The sequence below is a fragment of the Nannobrachium achirus genome, assembly GCF_963921795.1.
Source record: "Nannobrachium achirus genome assembly, chromosome: 22".
Lineage (NCBI taxonomy): Eukaryota > Metazoa > Chordata > Actinopteri > Myctophiformes > Myctophidae > Nannobrachium > Nannobrachium achirus.
The window spans coordinates 28,991,509-29,013,179 of NC_137829.1; the positions used below are offsets into that span (position 1 = coordinate 28,991,509).

The 21,671-nt window shown below is 45.3% G+C and overlaps 1 protein-coding gene across 1 annotated transcript in view; it reads left to right on the forward strand.

Annotated features, from left to right (window-relative positions):
- The window catches only part of anos1 (anosmin 1), a gene marked incomplete at both ends in the record, with an annotated part of 66,662 nt that extends 45,321 nt beyond the window's left edge, over positions 1-21,341 (forward strand). The window contains 9 exons of the mRNA XM_080753295.1: positions 68-197; positions 9,209-9,414; positions 11,941-12,085; positions 12,502-12,648; positions 15,503-15,591; positions 16,778-16,955; positions 17,949-18,163; positions 19,620-19,761; positions 21,280-21,341. Coding sequence (XP_080609421.1) covers positions 68-197; positions 9,209-9,414; positions 11,941-12,085; positions 12,502-12,648; positions 15,503-15,591; positions 16,778-16,955; positions 17,949-18,163; positions 19,620-19,761; positions 21,280-21,341 — 1,314 coding nt within the window. The remainder of the gene's footprint in view (positions 1-67; positions 198-9,208; positions 9,415-11,940; positions 12,086-12,501; positions 12,649-15,502; positions 15,592-16,777; positions 16,956-17,948; positions 18,164-19,619; positions 19,762-21,279) is intronic.
- Between the last annotated feature and the right edge of the window lie 330 nt (positions 21,342-21,671).

Genomic DNA, 21,671 nt, shown 5'->3' on the forward strand with positions numbered 1-21,671 from the left:
CTGCCTGCGACCCCACGTCAACCCTGACCCCCAGCGGCCTGCTCTTTCTCCCCCATCTGTCCCTCAGACCGCAGAGGAACGCGTCCAACTGGCCGACATCAGGGCCAGCAGATGGTACCAGTTCAGAGTGGCTGCCGTCAACGTGCACGGAACCCGAGGCTTCACCGCCCCCAGCAAACACTTCCGCTCCTCCAGAGGTCTGTTCCTGTGTTGTGCATGTGTGCATTTGTCTACGTGTGTGTGTGTGTGTGTGTGTGTGTGTGTGTGTGTGTGTGTGTGTGTGTGTGTGTGTGTGTGTGTGTGTGTGTGTGTGTGTGTGTGTGTGTGTGTGTGTGTGTGTGTGTGTGTGTGTGTGTGTGTGTGTGTGTGTGTGTGGCCTTGCGTTGAGTGTAAGTTCCTGTTTAACACCCAATGCCCTCCATTTGTTACGGTTAAGAGCTCGGAGAACAGGTGGAGCATTTGGTTACTCAGCAATGGCTGATTTATTCTGTTTCAACTGTGCTGCGCATGTCTGTTGGGCCTCATTCATGAATCTCTTAGCACAGGGGTCTTCAACGTTTTCAGGCCGAGGACCCCTTAGTTGAGAGAGAGATGAAGCAGGGACCCCCACAACCTTTTCATAGATTCCACTTAGTTTCATCGTTTGGCAGCATAATCGTCAGTGTATTTTGGATTCATGTCAATTTGTGTTTTCAGATATTTAACCACTTGAACCGCATAATAAACTTGACCTTTCATTATGTACTTAGTCTGCTCTTTTTCCCCCTCTACACCAAACCTCTTTAGCCGGAAATAGCCGATCTACTGCGAGGCGTTGTGAGCTTGTAGATCGGCTATTTTCGGTTAAGTTCTCAGAATATGGGAATATGGGTTCAAGTGGTTAATATAAAAAAGGAGAAAAGGGTTTCTATCATACAAAGGTTTGGAGGACCCCCTGTAGTAACTCTGGGGACCCCCTAGAGGTCCCGGACCCCCTGTTGAAGTAAATGTACTTCTGTATTCAGTGTGGTTGCAACCCCACTATAGTACTTACTACTTTATTCTTTCCATCCGTCAGATAAACTATTTTGCCGTGCCTCCCACAGTTTTGGTAGCACGCACTTGGGCCGTGTGTCAAATCAACCGGCTTCTAAGAGATACGCCATATAGTTCAATTTATTTGTGAATACATTTTCTCCATTGACTTGAATGGGAAAATGCAAAAAAAAAAACTTTTCCCAAATATGGAGGTGATTGACGTCAGACAACATAGATGTCTGACGTCATAGACCCCACATGAGAGACAATATGTCCATATATGGTACCAGGGGTTCCCAAACTTTTGTGTCTCAGGGCACCCCATAAATATTTCTTTAATCCGAGGCACCACTACATTATAATTCTCACTCCCAGCACCCTATTATTTATGGCATATCGTCGTTGTCGGGTGGAAACCTTGTATGTCCAAAACAGTTCATTTTGTATTTATCATCTATAAAATGTACTAAACTAGTGAAAACAGCAGATCTACAAGCACACAACGCCTCGCATCGCGAGGCGATGTGTGCTTGTAGATCGGCTGTTTTCACTAGTTTTGTGGGACAGTCTTGTATGATGAAGCAGGCCTTTGCTTTACCAAAAGACGTACACATTTGAAACTTGGAGATAATGAGGTTTCTACCCGAGAGTGACGATATTTTAGTGATTATGTTGCGAGGAAAACGTTGAGATAATAGCCATTTTGGTTATTACTGACTGAAAATAACTTTGTAAGTTTAAAATGATACTAAATATTTTTTCAAGTGTCCAAATAAATTCCAAATATTATCAAATTATCTCGCGGCACCCCTGGACTGCCGTCACGGCACCCCAGGGTGCCCCGTCACCCACTTTGAAAACCCCTGCCATATACTGTATGGGCATTCCCAGATATGGGCTTAATATTGATGACATCAGGGATCTCCATATATGGGCATAAAAGTGGACAAGGATTGACCCAGAGATCTCATATATGGCCATTAATGTATTAGTGAATACATTTTTCCCCATTGACTTGATTGGGGAAAATTCAAAATGGTAAGACAGAATTAATTTGCAAGTGTGACTCGCCTCACTGCACCCACAATTTCCTTTCTAGTTTAGTGTAGATCTTAGTGTATTTCTTTTCTAAGTACAGACCGACGTGCAATTCACGAAAGTTTTTGTAAAGCCTTGATTTGTGAGGATCACAGAGATGAATCCCACCTGTTCATTATTTGAAATGCGCGTTCATGTACATTGTACAGTTTGTCCCGTCCATTCCCAACATGAAAAAAACGTCACCTCACTGAGCGCAAGGGGAAAGAAAATCAAACGGTAAAAGAAAAAACATGTCAAGGAGAGGCAAATAAATCAAAATATCTATATACGCATAGCATAGACCAGCAGGTATAGTATGTAGATGATGTTAGACATGAGGTGCGGGGTGGCGACACTTTAGTATGTCCACATTAGCAGCAGGTATGTGAAATGAGGAAGGCCTCCGGACCGAAACGTCCGTTTGATCTGCCGCTGGCAGGGCTGCTGCAATCCATTTTGGTGCCCGACCCACAACTGGCTGTTGGAGCTGTCTCACATTAGTAAGGGAAAGTTAGCCGAGTGCTGGACCAATCTGGGAACTAAATCATTACCAATAGCTTTCTTCACAAATGTGTTCATAAAGGTGTCTACTATCACCTCTGAACTTTTTCAATCACTCCCTTGACAAACTTTGTGGGAGTCAAACAAAGTTGGCGGTATCCCGAGGGCCTGGGCTAACTTTCCCTTACTAAATGCATGAGATTAGACCTTAAGGTGCAAGAAAGGAGTATCAAGGCATTGCCAGGTTCATGTACTGTAGGATGGTAGACCACATAGGGCGATAACTTTCACAGGTTAAAAATCCACATGGTAGTGACACAAGGAAAAGCTAACAGTCCATGGCCAGTCTGATGCCAGGCGGTTTTCAGTCTTTGTTCAACAGTCTGATGCAAGCTGTTCAGAAACCTTTTGGTCTTGCCCATGATACTATGGTAGGCACAGTAGACAGTACAGACCCGTAGAACACCCCGGTTTAACACATTCAGAACGGGTACACATTATAGTGTAATATTATTTTATGCTTTAGCTATTGAAAAATAGCAGATATACAAGCTCACAGCGCGGCACCGAGTGCCGCGCTGCGAGCTTGTAGATCTGCTATTTTTGAAAATATCATGAAAATTTGAATTTTGACCTGATTCTTTCTATAAGTGTCTTTTGAATCCTTCTAAGGTTTTTTGAAAAACCTACCGGTATGTTTCTATGTCAGCAATCTGACCAGCCATCGTCAAAGAAAAGGTCCTTTTCACTCAACTGGAGCTCAGTTAGTCTGTTCTTGAGAGACTAGTGTCAGTGGTGCTCAAACCTTTTCATGTGAAGGACCCCCAAAATGATATTCATTTGGTCACGGACCCCCATCTCAAAATATCTAGTTCCAGGGACCACCCAGGAGCAAAATTTGAGTTACAAACGTTCGCTTTAAAAATACATATATTCAAAGATTTGCTAAAACTTTCACAACTTTTTCAAAAATAGCAGATCTACAAGCTCGCAGCGCGGCACTCTGTGCCACGCTGTGAGCTTGTATATCAGCTATTTTTCAATAGTTAAAGCATTCAATAATTCTAGGCCTAAATTAACAAAGTATATAGGTTATGCAGTGGTTAACATCTCTTTGTGTATTTTACACTGTATCATTTGGATTCTCCTAAAGCACTTCTCCGCCTCCAGCAGTTTCTACAAACCTGCCCCAAATTGCCTAAATGGATATTATAATTCATGCCGTAGCCAAGTTGAACATGAATCATGAGAAAGAGCCGGGTGCGCAGAACATTGCTCTTCTGTGTTTTGCAACCAGATCTTGATTTAGGCCTTCAAAAGAGGGGTATTCCCCCCTCTTTATGGTCATATAAAATGTAATATGTCTGAATTAGTCAGGATATTGCAGGTTTCAAATGAATGCAAGTTTTGTCTGGCTTCCAGCGGGAATGAGGTAACGTAGCCTATTTCAGATCTTTGCGGCAGATTAGCGGTACCGAGCTCTGATGCGCGTCGCAACTCGAACTCCTCGACGTGCCCTCCATGTTCCACCGTCGTTTGAATGACACTAAATATCCCGCGTAGCACAGCTAGCTGCAGATGGCATTCGTTAAAGCTGCTGGCTGATTGTAGTGCGGTTCCCAGGGATTACAGGTTTATGAATGTAATATTGCGTCTAGATTTCCGACGGATTCAGATCAAGATAATGGGTGTTTGTTTGACAAGTGGAGGCAGAGTCGTGTGCTTACCAGTTCAGTTGCATTGAGATGGAATGGCTCAAGCTTGATTTATACTCGGTTGCACAACGTGTCTTGCACAGGAAAAGAGCCGATCTACAAGCTAACAACTAGAACCCGACCGATGCCATATTTTTTGACCGATGCCGAAGTTTGCCGATGGAGAGTGCTAGACCACCGTTTGACGATGTTTAACTGATGTTTAACTTCTTACCTTCAAAACCTTTTTTTTTTTCCTTTTTTTTACCGATGGTCCGGGGACCACCAGTGGTCGTTGAGGGGTTTCCAGGTGGTCCCCAGCAAAATGATGGAGTTTTGGTAACCAAATGGACCCTTTATAAGATCTTTAACTCATGAGTGTAAAATGAAACGCAATGGATCCCTACGGGCAACGTATATTCAAAGTTTTGGGTCTGAGTGGCTGAATGTCATCAAATGGTCTAATATTACTTAAAAACGACCGATACATTGGAGAGATAATGACCAATGTCTGATACCGACATTGGAGTCCAAAAACGACCGATATGTCAGTTTATCTACTCACAACGCATCGCAGCGTGACACAGTGTGAGCTTGCGCAACTAAATATAAATGATCCATAGTAATGCCTCTCTAAATATATGCGTGTGTATAGTGTCAATGTACAGATTATAGATTTGTCGGTTATTCTACTGTTAGACTGATGATAGGTTCTTGGTTTACCTATGATCCTAGATTACTATGCATTTAAGGTATTACCTTGTGCTGTCTTGCTTATTGTAAATCGCTCTGGATTAAGAGTGTCCGCTAAATGCCTAAATTGTAAATTGTAGGTCGGTAAGGTAATACAAATCAGGCTTTTGTTTTGGTGTTTGTCTGATTAGATAGAAAAAAAGCCTGTTGCAAACGCATGTCCCTCTGTTATGCAGTACCCGTTGTAAGAGTACTCAGGGCAGAAATCATTATCATACTACTTGGGGCCAGTCTATGTCAGTACTAGGATGCCATATTGAATACATCAAATATAAGGGCATAAAAGGGAGAGAGATAGACATACAGATACAGAGCCAAGTCAGTTGGTTATTTCGGTTCTCTAGGTTTGTGGGATACAGAGTCTACAGACACACGGAGGCTTGCACACTAAGACACGAATGGAGAGATTCTGCACATTTATAGATTATAGACAGACAGACGGACGGACCTTTATTGATTCCGTGAGGGAAATTCAGTTGTCATAGGCAGAACCGCAATAGGAAACAGGTCAGTTACAGATAGGAGTAGATATAGATACATCAAGAGTAAAAGATAATCGGTAAAAGATAAAGATCTGCACGTTCACACGGCAGAATCTTGACTGTTATTTCAGCCTCTTCTGGATCAGTTTCTATGGTTATTAAATCGACACTCGTGGGGTTGTTGAAGTAGCATCTTGATAGATTCTAAGCAGACATGTTTGCAGCAAATGCCAGCGCGTTCCAAATGGGACGCCTAAGAAAAGCATCTGCGCGCATTTGCTGTGTGCGCGTCGTCGGCGACCTTACCCTGTCAATCTGAAGTCATACATGTGTTCCCCTGAGTGCTCTGGAGGGCTGTCTGACATGGCCAGACACCAGGTGGAAAAGGATTCCGCCTGGGGGAGGGAAAGCGATCCCACCAATCAGTCCAATCAGTGGCACCACGTTGATAGATTGATGGGAGCTGTCATGGGTTTGATGAGCTCGTCACCAGTCAGCCATGCCATCGTTATTTACATAGCAATAGACCTATCATCTGATAGCAATTTTGCCCCAGCAGCACCGAACTTTGTTAGGGCAATTTTACAAGAGAGAAAAAAAAACTGTCCGCTTATTTATCTGCCAGCATCAGCTGGGACCGTGAGCGTCCAATTGTGTTTTTGGACCAGATTAAATGTGTTACAGGTGGAGAAGGCACGAGAGACGGAGCAGCTAACTAGCCTGCGGCTTGGATGGTTTTAGCCTGATTTATAGCAGACAGACAGAATCAGAAATCAGAAATACTTTATTGTCACACCTTAAAAATATAAAAGGGTGAAATTCATTTGACAGTGCTCCTCAGACTTGCAGTTCATCATTAGTATAAAAATAATATAAATTGTCTATATATATATATATATAAAAACATCATCACATAATGACAATATTAAAAGTTAGCTAAAAGGTTGCTTTTAAGTTTAAAAAGTAACAAAGACTATTGTAACTCCTAAATTAAAAACATCACATTTGTATATCAGAGCACTATTTGTTCAAGAGTCTTATCGCTTGATAAAAGAAAGTTTTTTGTGTTCTTTCAGTCTTGCCCACAAGGCTTTGGTATTTTGTCCCGTTCCGATGGGACCGCGACTCCACAAACTTTCCATGGTTCGGATGGAATGGGTCCTTGATGATCCTCCTGGCTTTGGCAACACACCGGCTGTTGTAGAGGCAGACGAGCTTGCAACGAGTTGCATCGCGACACCATTGAACACTTTTTGTTTGGCTCTGCACTATTAGGTTGTGTTAGTAGTATTGAGTATTTAGCTTGTGTTTGACATGGTGGTGAGATACTTGTTGCACTAACTAGCATTGACTGTTATGGGCACTCTTGTTTGGCACTGTATTGATAAGTTGTGCTTATTTGCTTTTTTAAGTATTGCTATTACACTTATGATTATGAGTGTTTTGACACTTTATGTGTATATTATTCTTTCTCTTTTTTTGGTGTACCTTGCTCTTTTACTGTGTACACACCGGACAATCTTTTTCTTTTCATACTTCTCTGTAACTTTGTAAATAACCTTAAACTGCTGTGCTGCCTCCGGGGCGGGCGACTGATTTCCCCCCTTGGGATAATAAAGGTATCTATCTATCTATCTATGACATGTTCTGAGCTTGTAGATCTGCTGTTTTTCCGACATAGGGCACCGTCGTATGAAGGAGTTTAAATTAGGCAATTTTGTCATTAGGGGGTCTATTCCCCCCCGGGGTCTGGCATCTGGGTCTCTCTCTGTCAGGCTGACATCAGCACTGTACCTGGCAGCATGCTGCAGGCTGGGTGACAGTCCATCTGGAGGGGTTCACAACCTACTGTATACACACACACACTCACTCAATTTACTCACTCAATGCACGCACACACACACACACTCAATTCACTCACTCAATGCACGCACGCATGCACGCACGCACACACGCACGCACACACAGGGGCGTCACAAGGGGGGGAAAGTGGGACTGAGTTACTAGGGCCCAAGGTGGAGGGGCCTTAATGATTTCATGCTTTAGCTATTGGAAAAATAGCAGATATACAAGCTCACAGCGCGGCACCGAGTGCCGCGCTGCGAGCTTGTAGATCTGCTATTTTTGAAAAATGTGTGCAAATCTTTGAATATATGTATTTTTTAAGCGAACATTTGTAACTCAAATTTTGCTTCTGGGGGGTCCCTGGAACTAAATGTTTTGAGATGGGGGTCCGTGGCCAAATACATATCATTTTGGGGGTCCTTCACATGAAAAGGTTCGAGCACCACTGACATAGAAGCATAGGTTTTTCAATAGTTAAAGCACAAAATAACACGTAATAATGCGTTCCCACCCAGTCTAAATGGGTTAAACCCGCTCCCCCTGAAGAACATTCATGGGGGGCCCGCAGTGAATCCTTGTACCCAGGGCCCAGAATGTGGTGCGACACCCCTGCACACACAGTACATGCACAGGCAATCACACACACACACACACACACACACACACACACACACACACACACACACACACACACACACACACACACACCCATGCACTCACACTCACACAGTACATGCGCAGGCACACACACATGCGCATACAGGCACACACACACACAGACACGCACACACACACACACACACACACACACACACACACACACACACACACACACACACACACTCATTGTATAAGTTAGTAGCATGGGTGCTACAGAGTAATGGAATGTGAATGCGGAGCTGCAGTGAGCAGCATGTGTTTGTTGACCTCTGACCTGCGCACTCTGCGCTGCCAAGCGCTGTCATAGACATGACATGACACCTGTCATAACACCCCGTGACACATTGTCAATGGAGGACTAATTACTTTACACACCACCACCATCATCATCATCATGAGCCCCCTCCCAACACACACACGCACGCACGCAAAAACACCAAACCCACATAGGGCTGCGGCGCAGCGCAGTGAAAGGTGCACACAGGCTTCTGGTGCATTCAAACTCACATTTGACTTGCAAATCCAGCCAGGGTCCTAATAGTGTTTGTCATGCCACAAGAGACGGCCTGTCTCCATGTCTTCAGCTCTGCTTCAGGGGCGTCAATTGGGTATGGCAGGGGTATGCAGCTGCCATACCCTGGGTCCAGGGGGGAAAATAAAAGTTACTTTTAAATTTAAATCCATGAATGTCACTTTGTCTATCTGTTCTGGTTATTGTGTTGTTAAATTACAGTAAAATAACTACAAATGCAAAATTTTACAAAATGGTCACTTGACAAAATGGTATATTCCCAGGTCAGCTGCACAGGTGCAATGCACTATTGTTAATTGTGGCACGTTTACTAACATGCCAAGTTTAGCTGCACTTGAACAACCGTTCCAGGCTGCCATATCCAGCCCAAGAAACCGTAGAAACGGGGGAAAAAAAAGAAAATGTACTTCTCAAAATAAATGAATCATGCATGTTGATAAGGTATGGCAACATGACTGGTGTCTTGAACGCGCGCCTTCGCTCGTGTTCAAGACACCAGTCATGTTGCCATACCTTAGCTTTTTCTGAACTGACGCCACTGCTCTGCTTACAGCGCTTCCCCAAAAGGGCCACAGCTGTTCCACTAAGTTTTGTTGTGTGTTGACGGTTGTTTTGCGTGTTGTTGCTATGTCCTCTCCTCACAGACCCGGCGGCCCCGCCCAGTCCTGTCAGCCTGCGCGTCGCCAACGTGACGCTGGGCGACGAAGGCCTGGTGACAGTCCGGCTCAACTGGACGCTGCCGGGGGAGCCCGACATCCCCGTTCACCACTACAAAGTGTTCTGGAGCTGGACGGTGCCCGGCAAGGCCATGGTGCCGTCAAAGAAGAAGAGGCGGAAGACCACCAACGAGGTGATCTTCTCCCCCGTGGCCCGGAGCCATGTGCTTCTTCTCTCTCTCTCTCTTTCTCTCTCTGTCTGTCTCTCTCTCTCTTTCGTTCTCTCTCTCTCTCTCTCTCTCTAGGAACACTGGGGCTTGTCCAAGCTCATCTCATCAACCCCCCCCCCTCACACACACAGCTTCAACACATCACAGTAAATAAGTACCACAGGCTCACGATGAGAAAGAAGGAAAAAAAATAAAACATAAACATGGAAAGGCAGTTGCATTTGATTACAATAACGTATAGGGCTATCACTCATGCAAAGGGTCTCAGACACACAATGCCCTATTCATTGCTTCATTTCCTCAAACAACTGATTAAAATCCCAGTGTAGCGCATGGTTAACTTTGAAAGACAACACAGCGTAATCCGAGGCTCTTTTGCGGTGATATAAATCTAATCGTGGCCCTGTGTTATTTGGATATCTAAAAGTGTATTGTCAGAATTATTTTAGCCAAAGAGCTGGGAAGAATTCCATAGACTTTCTCGCTGTTTCTGCTTGTGTAATATGGCTATTCCCAAACTGGGGTACACGTCTCCTGGGACCAGGCTGGGAGATTCTAATTAAGGCATAAGCATATTAGACATAGATCTGAATAGCTTCAAAGTGTACTGGTTATTCATGCCCATGAAACATGAATATATCTTCATGCATAAATATTATCTAGTCCCTACTAGCATGAAAATTCTGTTTGTAAGTTGTGTTAGATGGACAAGAATATTCAGCATGCCAGATATAGAGACTCCACTGTTTTTCATGGCTCTATCTATGAGTTATGGAGTATATTGAGGAGCAGCGTGAAGTTCAGTAACTAAACATCAAAAAAGAAAATGAGGCAACATCGATATCGTAAAAAAAATATCCTAATTGCACTTCACTTAAGGGAATCAGTTGAGCAGTTACATCTCTGTTATTCTGTTGTTCTCACTTCTTTGTCACATGAATCCATTTCCGTGAATGATGCTAATATTGATGTTGATATTGAGTGAAAGTAGAAACTTTCATATCCTTCCTAGAGATGATTTATGCAAGGCTTGCTTCATTGATTTATGCTTCATTTGCAGTATCCAGTGGTGTAAAGTAACTAAGTACATTTACTTGAGGTATTTGTACTTTACTTGAGTATTTCCAATTTCTAATACTTTTTACTTCTGCTCCACTACATCTCGGATCCAAATATTTTACTTTTACTCCACTACGTTTATTTGAAAAACTAGTTACTAGTTACTTTGCAGATATACATTTTTATAATATTATAAAACATACATTAACCACTTTGGCCCTATTTTATACCTATGCTATTTGAAAATAGCCAATCTACAAGCAGCGCGTCGCAATGTGACGTGTTGTGAGCTTATAGATCTGCTATTTTCAAACATTTTTACTTTTGGTACTTTAAGTGCATTTTAATGCCAACACTTTCGTACATTTACTCAAGTACATTTTGAAATCAGGACTTTTACTTGTATCAGATTATTCCTATATTACAGTATTAGTACTTTTACTTAAGTAAAACATTTGGGTACACCACTGGCAGCATCTGGGAAGGCACGTAGAGAGCACAGAAAAAAAAGAGCCATTTTAGTAGCGATTCTGTTTGATTTCCAGTGTAGCAACATTTCCATTTTGATGGTGCCATAAATTAAAGTCTCGCTTGTCTGGCTGCTGGCAGATGCATATAGATTGGATTGTCCCCACAATAGGTGAAACACATCCAATATGGGTGCTTAAATTGCTATAATTGGGTAGGATTCCCCATTAAATTAAAATGGCACACACATAACAAAAATGAATGTATCCTATAAAACACATGCTGTCTTCACCACTATTACTGGGAACGTAGACTATAGTAGTGCAGTTGCTGATGAAAGTAGTGCACGTGTCAAAACAGCTCAATTTGAGAAAACACCGACTGATTATACATGCAGAGAGGTGCTAACTGATAGCAGACTCCCTCTGTTGTATCTCTGCGAAGGGCGTTTCATTAAACCTGAGCAGAAAGGTCTATTGTCTAGACGGTAGAGTCTGCAGCGTCTTCTCCGAATTAGCTTATTGAAATCCGTAGCAGATGTGGCAGCGGCGGACATAGAGGTGGGAGACACCAAACACCTATTGACACATGTACTACTGGTTTCCACTTTGGCACCTCGGGGCTTTGAAAGCGGCCCGCTGGGCGGCGGAATGTCAAAACAACCACAGTCAATAAGTAGGACTCATCAAGCTCACGCTGATGGAGGAATGCTAGGAGTCAAACGCACAGCGCGGAGGCCCTGAAGGCTATCTCCTCACCATGACGCTTTTCCTCGGCTCCACATGTGTTTCCAATAACCCGGGCCTTTTCCCACAGGCCCGGACCCGCCGCTGGGCCGGCGCTGGGTTGAACTGTAGGCTTACTAACTGGACAGCGACTGGGCTCCGAAACGATGGCCCCGTGACGAACGCGCCGCTCTCGCTGTCATCGAGTAAAGAGCGCGTCTGTTTTGTGTTGCTGCAGGCTCAGAGCTGGGTGGAGCTGGAGGGGCTGCAGGCAAACAGCACGTACACTGTGGAGCTCCAGGCGGTGGCCTACTGGGGACAGGTGCGCCTGAAGAGTTCCAAGGCCGCTCTCCAATTCAGCACCGCTCAAAGCAACGACTCAGGTGAAGACAGGCGGTTGATGTTTGATCCATCAGTTTCTCCGACTTTGCAATATTGTAATATTTACATTTCTGAAATGAGAATGAGTTCTAACTACGGAAAAAGAAATCACTATGTCGTCGTTGTTGGGTGGAAAACCTTGTATGTCCAATCCGTTCGTTTTGCATTTTTCATTTAAAAAATGATTCAAACTAGTGAAAACAGCCGATCTTCAAGCACTTAACGCCTCGTGTGCTTGTAGATCTGCTGTTTTCACTACGTTTGTGCGACGGCCTTGTACGATGAAGCGGGGCTTTGCTTTGCAAAAGAACATACACATTTGAAACTTGGAGATACAAGGTTTCCACCCGACAACGACGATGTGCTTCTGTTAACATGCTGGCTGCAACAGTGAACATCTCCCTTTTCTCTTTTCCAGTCAAATCACAGAGCAAGTCAAAGAAAGAGGAGATTAATCCTATTAGTTCCACCTTGGCTAAACGCCCCTCTGGACCGCTTGAGGTGGGCACGCCCTTCTACCAGGATGGCCAACTGCAGGTCCGCGTCTACTGGAAGAACCGCGGAGGTATGCGTTGTACTGCGTGGGTTTAATTAGACTGCAATTAGTAGCTAATTATGCCCATCCATCACTTTGACTCTCCAATGCCCTAATCAATTCTGTGATAGGAGGGATTCTCGGTTTCTTAAACAGTGGAAGGTTGATTTTTGCGATGCTGGTACTGGATGGCATAGAAGAACTAAACGAAACAATGTGTCTTTGTGGGAAGCGGGTAATGTGAGTGCTGGGCAAGTGAGCGTAAACCTGCACATGGGCTGTTAGAGCCGAGCCTCTTGTTTAGTAAAGAACAATAAACACAGGGAGCCCGGCAGCCGTGTGATGGGATTTATTGACAGCTGTATTTAATAGATCCTCACCCTCGCGTTGCTGCTCGAAACAGTCCACTTTGTTTTACAAGAACCTGACGTCACCAGACCCCAGAAAACAGTCACGGGTATAGCGCCCAAGAGGGGTTAAAGCCTATAGGAATGTCTGTCCCAGCGAGCATCCATTCCCCAAGCCTCTCCGTTTAAGACCAGAGTGGAAATATGGAAACCTTGAAAGGCGCGCTCCAAGGGTAACCTGTCAAGTTCCATTCACTGGTCTATGTTATGTTACTAATATATGTCATCGCCCAAGCCAAGCTCCACATCCCGGAGTCAAGAATGCAAGAGGGCTGGCTAAAAGGAGAGAGAGAGGCCTGGTGCCTGGAGCTGGAGAGAGCCACTGCTGAATCACACCCGAAGGGGAGAGAGAGAGATAGAGGGGAAGAGAGACAGGGGAGGGAGGGAGAAATGGAAGGAGGTGAATGAGAAAGAGTATGAGTAAGACTTCGGTATGTTGGCCCAGAGGACCGTGAGCAGGCCTGGCCCGGCACTCAGAGAGCTGAGTGAGTGATGGTGACTGGGTCAAGCAGAACCACAGAGTTGTAGAGTGGAGTTAATCCTGGTCCAGCTCCTTTCGCTGTGGCTTGTTTGTAGACCCCCAACGGGCAGTATACTAGTGTAGATCAGGGGTCTTCAACGTTTTCAGGCCAAGGACCCCTTAGTTTGAGAGAGAGATGAAGCAGGGACCCCCACAACCTGTTCATAGATTCCATATAGTTTAATTGTTTGACAGCACAATCGTCAGTGTATTTTGGATTCATGTCAATTCATGTTCTCAGATATTTAACCACTTCAACCATCAATACTTAATAAACTTGACCTTTCACTCCGTACTTAGTCTGCTCTTTTTCCCCTCTACACCAAAGCTCTTTGCCGAAAAGAGCCGATCTACAAGCTCACAACGCCTCGCAGCGCGAGGCGTTGTGAGCTTGTAGATCGGCTATTTTTGGCTAAAGTTCTCCGAATATGGACACTAGGGTTCAAGTGGTTAATAAAAAAGGTAGAAAATCAGTCAAAGATCTGGAGGACACCCTGTAGTAACTCTGAGGACCCCCTAGGGGTTCCCACTTCCCGGACCCCCTGTTGAATACCCCTGGTGTAGATAGATGCTGCTTCTCGCTGGGCTGATGGAAGACCCTGCCTCTCCCCCCGAACGAACACACACACACACACACACACACACACACACACACACACACACACACACACACACACACACACACACACACACACACACACACACACACACACACACACACACACACACACAGATGCCGTGGAAGCATAGAAATCCCTGCGTGTTTCCGCAGCGTAGAAAATGAACCATTTAACCGAGCCACATTTAAATTCCTTCACTCATTGTCTTATTTGGTACTGATCAGAACAGCGTGGCTCCGAGCAGATCTGGACCAGGACCTGGTTTTGTCTTGAGTGCCTCCCGGCCAGATGTAGGAGAGCTTTACTGTACGCTGACACAGATGATATATCACTGTCTATCTCGCACGCAAGACAATAGACAGCAGTCCGGCAGCGGCGGCACTTCTAAAGCCAGCTCCCAGCCATGATTTATCGACCATTGCCGGGTACTCTGTTCTCTACCTGATTTCCATGTCCCATTCCTTGTTTTACATAGCACCCCTCCCCCCCCCCTCCAGCCCCTGTCAGACCCAGCCACGCATATCTTGTTTATTTTTCTCCAATTTCCCGCTTCCCTGTAATTCCTCTCTTCTGCTTCCAAAAAGCTCAGGGGCTCTGAGTGCCAGATCTGTGTCTAAGCCTTCAAAGGACCCCTTTTATCTCCCCCCCACCGCAAAACCCGGGCCCACGCCAAGGGGCTAACGCAGCATAACTCAATTATTAATCGGAGAGGCGTTGCACATCCATGTGACACAGGAGAATGGATAATAAATCCGGTGGAATGAGAATGCGGGTGAGGGGAGGATAAACACACAGCTGATTAGCCAATGAGGCGCTACTGTACGCTAATGAAATGAAAGCTGCCGCTACGAACCAGGGCTCGAACCTGGCGTCCCGGCAAGGCTATCGTGGGCGCTCCGCTGATGAAGTTTGCGAAAGCCCTAAGCAGTTGTGGCGAGGGATGTTTTGGCTGCGTAATGGCACCCCGTCAGTTGATAAAAGACAGAAAACGTTAGGGGAAAAGGAAAGTCATACTGCCGCTGATAGTCTAATGCTTGGATTAAGAAGAACCAACTGCGAGAAGGAAATGCAGTCATGTTTTTGGAGGCGGATAAGTTATCCGGATCATCTATCTGCCCGATGAAAGCCGATGAAATGAACAGATCTCACGCAGCGCGGTGTTGTGATTTGCTAAGATACCATCATGCACTTTTCATCTAGGGCCGAGTTTTATATGATATCTGATTTATGTTCAATGGGCGCTTTGTAGTATGTTTCTGCCAATGCGGTTTCCTTTTGAGTGACGTTCTCTTTTCTCTCTTCCTCCCCCCCCCCCCCCCCCCCCCTGTCGCCTGCAGATCCCCTGGTGAGTCGCTACCATGTCCAATGGATGCCAGAGTACTGCAGCCACAACGAGACGCGGGGACCTGAGAAATCTGTCACACAGGTTAGTCCCCGACAATGCCTCGGACCGTCGAGAGACACTCTCACTAGAGCACAGTGCTGCAGAGACCCGCGGCTCGGTGTGTGTGTGTGTGCGAGCTTAGTGCTATGCAAAGCACGCGCCTAACCTTTTGTCTGATGCTTAGAGAGCAAGCTCCTCTAAAGAAAACATGTCCAGTGGTGAGTCTGAATCCCCGTCGTGTTGGTTTTGCACGGGGCAAATCGCCTGGCTGTTGTTTTGGATATTATGACTCAGTCGTGTGGTCAGACATGTGGTGTGTTGGCCAATAAAACTGCATTTACTTAAACAATGTTTCCGGGAATGGGCGACCATTCACCTCCAACAGCTCGGGCCATGCTGCTTTTTTGCACAAGGGTTTTCTTTTTTAGTTTTCTTCTAGGTTTTGGGGGGTTGGGAGAGGTTCATGGGGGTTGGGGAGGGTTGGCTGGTTGGGCTCAGTCTGATACAGGATGGCAGAGGCCTGGCAATCAATGCATTCTTAAGGGACCGGCGCTCCGGTTGCTAGGAAATATACATCCTTTTTCTATAGATCACTGGGAAGCATTCCAGCCCTTTGCTTGTAGACCCCTGTGTGAGAGCATGGCGCCTCATTCACTTTTAATCAGAGCTGTTTCATATCAGAGAATATACACACACACCCCTTCTCTTGGGACGGCCCATTAATTTTGAACCGCTTTATTACAAATGCAAGATCTAAATCCACCACTCAGCAGGATTTTCCTTTTTTTTGTTTCCTAGAAAAGAGATGAGAAAGGAATTTTTGTTTAGATCAATAGATGATTATAGTCTGAAATGAGTATTAACGCTGCACAGAATTCATTAACGCGCATTTCCACAGCACTATTCTCATTTAAAATTATTACACATGAATCCACTTGGGTTCCATCACATTTATTAAGTTCCTCTTGTGTTTGTTGCTACATTTGGAAGCCATAAAAAGGAAATCATCATTTGTATTGCAGTTTGAACGGAAGAATGGCGGCCTAACCCCTACCATGTGAGCGTTCAAAGTGGCCCTGCAATGTGGGGCATGTTCCTTGGGCCCTAAGAGGGAATGTGAGCCTCCCCGGCTCTCTGTGTATTTAATTATCTCTGACGCTCCATGGGACCTGACCTGGGTGACATGTCAAAGTCATCAGGGCGCTGAATAATGTGTTTCTTGGCTCAGGAGAACTACATCAACCTCGCCGGCCTGCTGTTCTCCTGCAAGTACAAAGTCACCGTTCACATGCTCAAGTCCAAGCGACGCTCCAAGGACGAGAGCACCACCTTCCTCACGCCGTCCTGCGCCACCATCCGCAGCAAGACCCACAAACACATCCCCTGCCCGGGGGAGGGAGGTGAGTGTTGGTACTGTACATTCAGTCAGTCAACCACACCGTATATCCTCCTAGCGAACACCTTGCCTGAGCTCACATAGGGATGGTAAATGAATGCATTCGCATGCGTTTGACCTTGAATGCCGTCACACACCATGCTGTGTATCGTCACTGTCGGGCAGAAACCTTGTATCTCCCAAGTTTCAAATTGGAGATAAATTAAAGCCCTCCTATCATACAAAAGTGTCGCACAAAAGTAGTGAAAACAGCCGATCTACAGGCGTTGTGTGCTTGTAGATCGGCTGTTTTCACTACTTTAAATCGTTTTAAAAATAATAACACGCACACAGTTTACAGTTTAGGCATTTAGCAGACGCTTTTAATCCAAAGGGACTTATAATAAGCTGGTAATACACATCACTATAATAAGCAAGATAATATGTCAGTACATCAACAACAACAAAACAAATGCATAGTTATATCAATCTAGAAAAACAATAATATAGGTAGACCATGCACCTAATCAGTGGGCCTAAAGATTCTAAGTGCGACAGGGAGTTTATTCCACAGTTTGGGGCCAGGAGGGCAAATTGTCGGGTTCTGTCAGCATCCCTGTGTTGGCTGATCTGAGCGAACGGGTGGGGTTGTAGGGGTTGATCAGGTTTTGGAGGTATGGAGGAGTCGTACCTTTGGCACACCATCTTACACTTGCCACAAAAACTTTTCGGTCAAGGACCTTCTTCAGGCGTCCTTGACCGAAACGTTGCATTCCTAATAAAGAGTTTTTGTGGCAAGTGTAAGATGGTGTGTGGGTCCTATGTACATTGTGTGCATGCTTGGAACTACGTTGACCCATGCCTACGCACCCATCTCTAAGCTTTAATCAGGTGTGCATAAGACACTGTTGCCAAAAATAATAACACAAAAAAGGAAGGTTTCGGACATACAAGGTTTCCACCCGAGAACGTTGATGTATCAATGATGAATTAATTCTCTCCCCTTGCACGCCTTTCTCCTCAGGGCTTCCTAAGGTGCTGGCCAAGCCAGAGAACCTGACTGCGTCTTTCTCCATCAGCGAGGGGAACATCACCGGCAACTTCCTATGGCGCGTGTCCAGGGTAGCTCCCCACCAGCCAATCACAGGCTTCCAGGTCACATGGGCTGAGGTGACCACGGAGAGCCGGCAAAACAGCTTGCCCAACAGCATCATCTCCCAGTCCCAGATCCTGCCCCCAGTAAGTTTAGCTTCAGTTCTCATTTCTGTTATCACTGGGCAGTGTTGCAGGGTTTCTTCAAAGTCCAGGGGTGCCACAGAATACTCTGATAATATTTAGAATGGATCAATATCACTTCAGTTTAACCTCTTAGATCCTATATGGTTATTAAGACGGACATGAGTTACACTGTACTTGGTGCGTTCTTTTTCGATCTACACCAAATCTCTTTGCCAAAAATAGTCGAGCTACAAGCTCACAACGTGTCACGTTGTGGCACTTTGTGGCACGTTGTGAGCTTGTAGATTGGCTATTCTTTTTTGAATGATCCGTCCAGAATAGGGATACTGGGGTTCAAGTGTTTAGGTAACAGTATAAAGTTATTTTCAATTTGTACTAATGGAAACAGATATTCTTCTTGTGGGTTACATATTTAGGTACCGTAACATCTTAAATGTAAGGTGCTGAAAGTACCAATGTAACTCAGAGGTGCCATGGATGAAAAGGTTATTCACAGGGGTGCCCTGAGCCTAAAAAAGTCTGAGAACCACTGCAGTATTGGCTATATCGGAATGTTGCAGCTTGTATGCTTTTTGGACGCAGTACAGTGGAAATAGCTTAGGTCTGCCACGTTTGAACTGAATGGTGAATGCCGCCCTGTGCTGGGAGGAAGAGAGGTGCTATCTTAAGCCTTTCATTATGCAGGATCTGTCAGCTGGTGAGGGTATTACTGGTGTAGCCTCTTTACATGAATCTTGTGATAAGCAGTGACGCGTGGACAGACAGACGGATAGATCTGATGTAGGGAGGCGTTGTGTCCCGAAAGAAGTTCTCCTCCTCCTACCTTTTAATCTATCTCCCGTCCTTGCGCTTTCATCCTCGGGCGAGCTCTCTGAAAAAAAAAAAAAAATCGAACCTCTGTTCGAAGTGGAGCTGTGTGTGTGTGTGTGTGTGTGTGTGTGTGTGTGTGTGTGTGTGTGTGTGTGTGTGTGTGTGTGTGTGTGTGTGTGTGTGTGTGTGCAACAGCGCCCCTCCCTTAACATGTGTGGCCAGAAAAGGTTACTGCAGGCTACATACCCGGAGACAGACAGACAGACAAACAGACAAACAGACAGACAGACAGACAGACCCACACACACGGCCACGTATAGGGAGCTCCACACAGCTCCAAAAATAAAATAAAATAAAACCCCTATTCTACATAATCTGCTCTATCAACAACACGTTCCGGCTGTCTGCACCTCCCAGCCTGCCGAGCGAGCTCATCTATAAATAAAACCACCCACTGCACACTTTATCAGGCTGGCAGCAAAAGAAATAGTCCCCCCACCAAAAACACAAACAAACAACATCTTTGTTTTTGTCTATGGTTTGTGCAAAGACAGAACTTTGTTTAAGTAGCAGCGCTCATTCAAATTCAGTCAAATTCTGGATCATGTCTTGTGCTGATTGCTGATTTCCGGCTGTTCTCCTCTAGGATCACAACTTGCTTGTGGTGTCCAACCTGCGGCCCGCCACCTACTACAGACTGGAGGTGCAGGTCATAACGAGTGGAGGGGAGGGTCCTGCCACGGTCAAGACCTTCCAGACTCCCAGCGTCCTACCTGTACTTCAGCATCGTAAGTACAGAGCCACCGTTGTCTGCCGCCGTCCCGGCACGTGCAGACATGGACATCAAAGGGGGCTTGAGCCCCTGCCCTTTTATCTGTATCTGTGAATGGTGCCAGTCTCCAGACGATGAATGCAGTTTTTACTATGGTGAAATAAATGCAAATGCCCTCTTTCCATGCCATACCCGAAGGCAGCATTCAAAAGAATTGTCTTGTCCAAACTCTCCCTAAACTTGAATGCAGCATCTTATTTTGAAAGAATTTCCCTCTCTGTGTAGAAATCGTTTTACGCCACATCTCCAGTATTGACTTGATGCTTAATTCAGTGTGGTATCATGACCGAAAATAGGTGACCTCTAAGTTCACAACGCGACGCAGCGCAACGCGTTGTGTACTTGGAGGTCAGCTATTTTCGATATTTCCACCAAAAGGCCCTTTTAGACATTTTAGCCCCTGCCTCTCTAACATTCTCTGCACGTCCCTGCTGCCGTCATAGTTACTGAGGTCGCGCTCGGGTGGCGCAGTGGTAAAGTCCATGTACTCCACCACGGAGGTTGTCGGTTCGAATCCACTCCTTGGTGCATCCGGCTCTGTCGGGCATCTGTGCGAAACACAATTGGCCCACGTTTAGAGCAAGGAAGCCTGGGCGGGGAGGGTGATATCGGTCATTGCATGTATTCCTACAGGCTGGGGCGGCACCTGTCAGCAGGGTGTTGAGAGGGAGGAGTAGGGCGAAGGCTCTACGTCCTCCTGGTGGGGGCTCCTCACTGGCAGTAGGATACAACAGCAGTGACAAAACAGAAATGTGTGTGTTTGTGGGGAGGAATTCAATAGCATAACGACTAAATTGAGGAGAGAAAAGGAGGTAAAAATGATTGGCTAGTCAAAAGAGAGAGAGAGAGAGAGAGAGAGAGAGAGAGAGAGAGAGAGAGAGAGAGAGAGAGAGAGAGAGAGAGAGAGAGAGAGAGAGAGAGAGAGAGAGAGAGAGAGAGAGAGAGAGAGAGAGAGAGAGAGAGAGAAAGAAAAAAAACAGTTACCTTAACTAGTTAGTTACCTTAATGGTAACAATCCATCAGGGCTTTTTTGTGTTATCCTTTTAGTAAGTATAAGTAAGTGTTGTACTGTTTGCAACTTGTTAAGTATTCAATCAATCAATCAAAACCAAACCCTACCTAAAGGTAACCATACTAACAGTACCTAATGTGATTCCACAGACCAATCAAATGCAGGGGTCATCAATATGTCCGTACACGAACAAATGTGTCCGTGGCAAGACTTGGCCTCGTCCGTGGAAACCTTTAGATTTCGTTACAATACAATATTCTTATTTTGATCATAAGATCCAATTAGTTCCATCTGTATACTCTCAGAGTTACAGACCTGTTATGGTACATTCAGGTCTATCTCTTTTGTGTTTCTGGTAATATTATGTTCCACCCCTTTAGTATGTCCATGGCAAAAATGTATTCTTTTTACAAAAAACGTGGTTTCAAATGGTTTCTTGTTTGTCTTGTGTGTTGGATGCAGGACCTAGACTCAGGCAGCACCACTCTCAGCACCATCAGAAGTCATCGGTAGAGAGACACTGAGCAGAGAGCAGCATGGGGAGCCCAGCCGATGGCTCCTCTATCCTGTCTACCAGGGAAGGAATACAGTGTGGAAATAAACAGAATACACTGCACAACATACCATGAACTGACCCCACCCACCCAGCCACACCCACACCCACTTCTCTCATTAAATATCGTCGTTGTCGGTTGGAAACCTTGTATGTCCAAAACCGTTCGTTTTGTATTTATCATTTTTTAAACGTTTTAAAACTAGTGAAAATAGCCGATCTGCAAGCATCACATCGCCTACGCGAGGCGTTGTGTGCTTGCAGATCAGCTATATTCACTAGTCTCGTATGATGGGGCAGG